General features: G+C 31.1%; 1 protein-coding gene across 1 annotated transcript; it reads right to left on the bottom strand.

The window, feature by feature from the left end:
- Positions 1 to 329: 329 nt before the first annotated feature.
- Positions 330 to 1,497, bottom strand: LOC124421410. The gene is made up of 3 exons (XM_046956538.1): positions 1,139 to 1,497; positions 601 to 790; positions 330 to 538 (listed from the first exon to the last, which is right to left on the bottom strand). The coding sequence occupies exons 1-3, from the start codon at positions 1,164 to 1,166 to the stop codon at positions 400 to 402; spliced, it is 357 nt and encodes a 118-aa protein (XP_046812494.1). The 5' UTR covers positions 1,167 to 1,497; the 3' UTR covers positions 330 to 399.
- Between the last annotated feature and the right edge of the window lie 2,339 nt (positions 1,498 to 3,836).

The raw sequence follows: 3,836 nt of genomic DNA, 5'->3' as shown, positions 1-3,836 counted from the left end.
TTAGGCACATATGTATTTAGTGTTAGGTGCCCTATCACCAGTGTTGCCAAAACATTATTGGGAAAAAATGCTAGATTTTTCTCAAAAAAATGCTAAAAAGTGCTAAAAATTTTTAAAAAAGTGCTAAGAAAAAGTGCTAAGAAAAATAAATAGAAAAAATTGGCTTTATAGTAAAATATGAGACTTGTATTTCTTTAAAATTCATTTTCATACTTAAATATGAATAAAGAAATTGAAAATACATCTTTCCTTAAAAAAACATAAAAAATAAAATCTTAAATTCTTTTTTTTTAAAATCTGAAGTAAATTCTTAAAAAAAAGTCATTAAATTACTATTCAAAAATTAACTTTTAAAATTCATATTTGATCACATAAGTTGTCGAAAATAATTTGATGAATTTAAAAAATCCAGTCATTGTCATCGTCATTATCATCATTATTATTATAATCATAGCATTCACTCGATCCAATTAATTTCAGGTAATTCGTTGGGACATCGTATTGGTAACAACACTTTCCGCTTCCTTTTAATCCGTATCTAAAATGTTATTAAATTATATCATAAAGTTAAGAAACCAAAATTTAACAATAAAGTCTTACCTAATTGCTAAAACAGAATTTACTGTCTGTAGGTGTAATCGGTTTCTTATATTTGTCTTTACGATGTTCATTTGACTGAACACACGTTCAACGTCCGCATTAGACCACGGAAGACAGAGAAGTTTTAAAACAAAATTGGCAATCTCCTCGAATCTCTTGTTCCCTCCGGCATCTCTATATGCTTTTACCTCTGCCCAGAAAGATACTGTGTTATTTTTATTAATCCATTTTATATATTGAATGTTGGAATATTGGTCAATTATTTTTCCAATTTCTTCCTCGCTAATGCAAAAATAATTTTAAAATTGATAAAATTTCGCCCTTTTGGGAACTCAAAACGTTTTGTACCGAAAAAAAATCTATATTTTGTAAAATTTTTATATTGTCTGGTAATCTGAAATAAAGAAGGGGTTAGTTTATGTATTTTTTATGCGTATTTATATGTATGCTTACCTTTGTTTTAATTGGGTAATTAATCCAACAACGAAGTTGATGCAATTATTCCTAATTTCTTGTACTTTATTTTTTCGAATTTTACCTGTGTTTTTTAATTTTTCCAGATGCATTTCGAATTCATAACCAAGACTACAGGTGTACAAAATTTTATCTTCGAAGTCGTCGTATAATACATCTATAATTTCGTTATCGAATATTTTTTTTTAAGGAAGTTAATTAATAGAGTTATTTCTTTTAAAAGGCGCGTTGGGTCATTTTCATTGCTTTGAAAGACTTTGTTAACAATTTGTATTTCATGCAAAACTGGTTTCAAAAAAAGTAAATATAGATGAATTGTTTCGTCCCTATACATTTCGTATAAGATTTTAGCTTTGTGGCATTTTTCATTTATGTTTGCCATTTCAAAATGTAACTTTAGTTCATCCCATTGGAACAATATTCTTACAAGACTCCAACAACAGTTGGAGTCCTCAAATTTTGACATCCATACAAATATTTTTTTGATAAAATGGGCGAAATGGCTATAGTGGGCGTGGCATCTTCGATGTGAAGAAAATCTTAAATCTGAGAAAATATAACACATAGGGTGTATACAAGTAGTAGGAGACGTGGCACTCTCTATATGAACTAAATACAAAAATTAGATTAACTGAAAAACAAGTAGAGTTAGAACCTTCAAATTTTACACAAAAAACTTTAGCATCCATGTAATCATTTTGTATAATAAATTGGCGGACAACCAATGGGGGTGTGGGTGTAGATCCATGCATATGGAGTATGGAATGGTATTTCCGGAATAACCTCAGTTCCTTGATAATTGGAACTAACTTCGACGAATGCCTGACAGTGGCAAAGAAAGTGCTCCACAATTTCTCTGTCCTCTTCAAATGCCCTACATTTGTCTAAATCCGTCAATTTTGTATAGATGTACACGTAATCCTGTGTGTCCACTCATAATACGTACCATCATGCTAACTTCAGACTTGCTTATTTTAAGGAGATTTCTCGTCTTATTCTCATCAGGGTCACTCCAAAGGATCTTTGTTCAACCCACCGCTTTATTATTCCAGGAAGCATTATGGGATTCTCTCATCCATAGGCTTCGAAAAGTTTTGCGTTCGACAACTACCTCGAGCTCCTTTCTTTTAAAGCTTTCTTACAATCCAATGCTCTTAGATTTACTTCTATCATTTTAATTCAATTAACACATTCCGTTCATGCTCGGACTTATGCCTGTTTACAATTTTTAACTGATTTCCGAAAAGTTACAGGAGTTCGGATGAGCGACAATTGTAGTCAAACTAATTTCTGATTTTTATGAGGCAAAATAAGACCCATCTAAAAAACATTATATTTATATTTTTGGCAATTGTACTACCCAAATGACGTCCGATCATCACGAAATATAGAAGGCTCATCAGGGGATTACTCCGTAACTAGATTCAAAGAAAAATTTCGAATTTGTATGTTAAAGACATTGTGTTTCGAAAACTTTTTCTTTCGAATCGATATATAGTGCTTTCAAAATTTAGTTGTGTTTTGTATAACAAACATAATTATTAGGTTTATAACTTTTATACAATTTTAGGAAATTTCAAATCGGCCCTATCGATTCCACATAGAGCATACAAATATAAGTCGAAAAAGTATATTACTTTTTCCCGAGCGTTAAAAAAGTTTCCGCGACAAATGCCTTGAAGTTTTTGGTATTTACTTTAAACAAAATTTAAACTTTTTTAATACAAAACTAACCATGACATCTATACAAATTTGTTTGAGAATGGTTTTAGAAAATCGATTTGCCGCGGAAGGTTTTTGAACCAAACCGACTTGAGAAACAGGCCTAATTTTAGTTATAACCTTAATAATTATGATTTTGTGTTCTTAATTATGCCCTATTAGAGGTGTTCATAATTATGCCCTATAAAAGGTGTTCAGTTATATGTGTTCGGCGTGAAGAATACGTGCCAAATTTCATCAAATTATCTTTAACATTGCGACCTGTACCATGGTCTTAAGCTTATTATGGCTTTTCACTAGTTTTAATAAAGATTTTTAATGTATAAAAATTTAGCCTCATTTTTAAGCCTTTTAGGGTCTTTTTTAATGGGGGAGGTATTATTTTATTTCTGAAGTGCCTGGAACACTGCCTATAATCGCTTTTGCCCAGTTCGGCTAAAGTAAAGAGCCGTTCGGCTGTAAGCGCCGCCTCATATATTAAATCTGGCAACGTTTTCAGAGCTTTGGTTGAAGTAATACAAATGTCACCACTTATACCCAAGCAGCATGAACTCCCTGTAGTAGTTTGATATTACACTTTTTGTCCAAAGCTTACCACTTATACCCAAGCAGCATGAACTCGCTGTAGTAGTTTGATATTACACTTTTTGTCCAAAGTAAATCTGGTAAACGATTATTGAAGCACACACAAGAATTGGTCTAGTACTGTTTTTAATTCAAAGATTCTCGGCAATTTACATGTATACAACACGATCGCATACGAACTTCTCAAGAAGAGCGTCAAAAATACATATATTTTATTGAGTTGCTTGGCAGCATTCAACAAAGTAGGTTAATGTCGCTTTGTTTCAGAAATTGCAAATGCAATTTGAAAAAAACAAAACCACAAATTCAAAAACAAGAGCATAATTTACAAAAACAACATACATCCTAAATAATTTTCTAGAATGCATAACAATAAAAGTAAATAAGATCATTCTTATTTGATACTTTTTTTGTACATTTTAATTTGAAATGTTCTTTTTATGTGAAGATATTTC

The sequence above is a fragment of the Lucilia cuprina genome, chromosome X, assembly GCF_022045245.1.
Source record: "Lucilia cuprina isolate Lc7/37 chromosome X, ASM2204524v1, whole genome shotgun sequence".
Classification (NCBI taxonomy): domain Eukaryota; kingdom Metazoa; phylum Arthropoda; class Insecta; order Diptera; family Calliphoridae; genus Lucilia; species Lucilia cuprina.
This window is presented reverse-complemented; position numbering and strand designations above follow the sequence as displayed.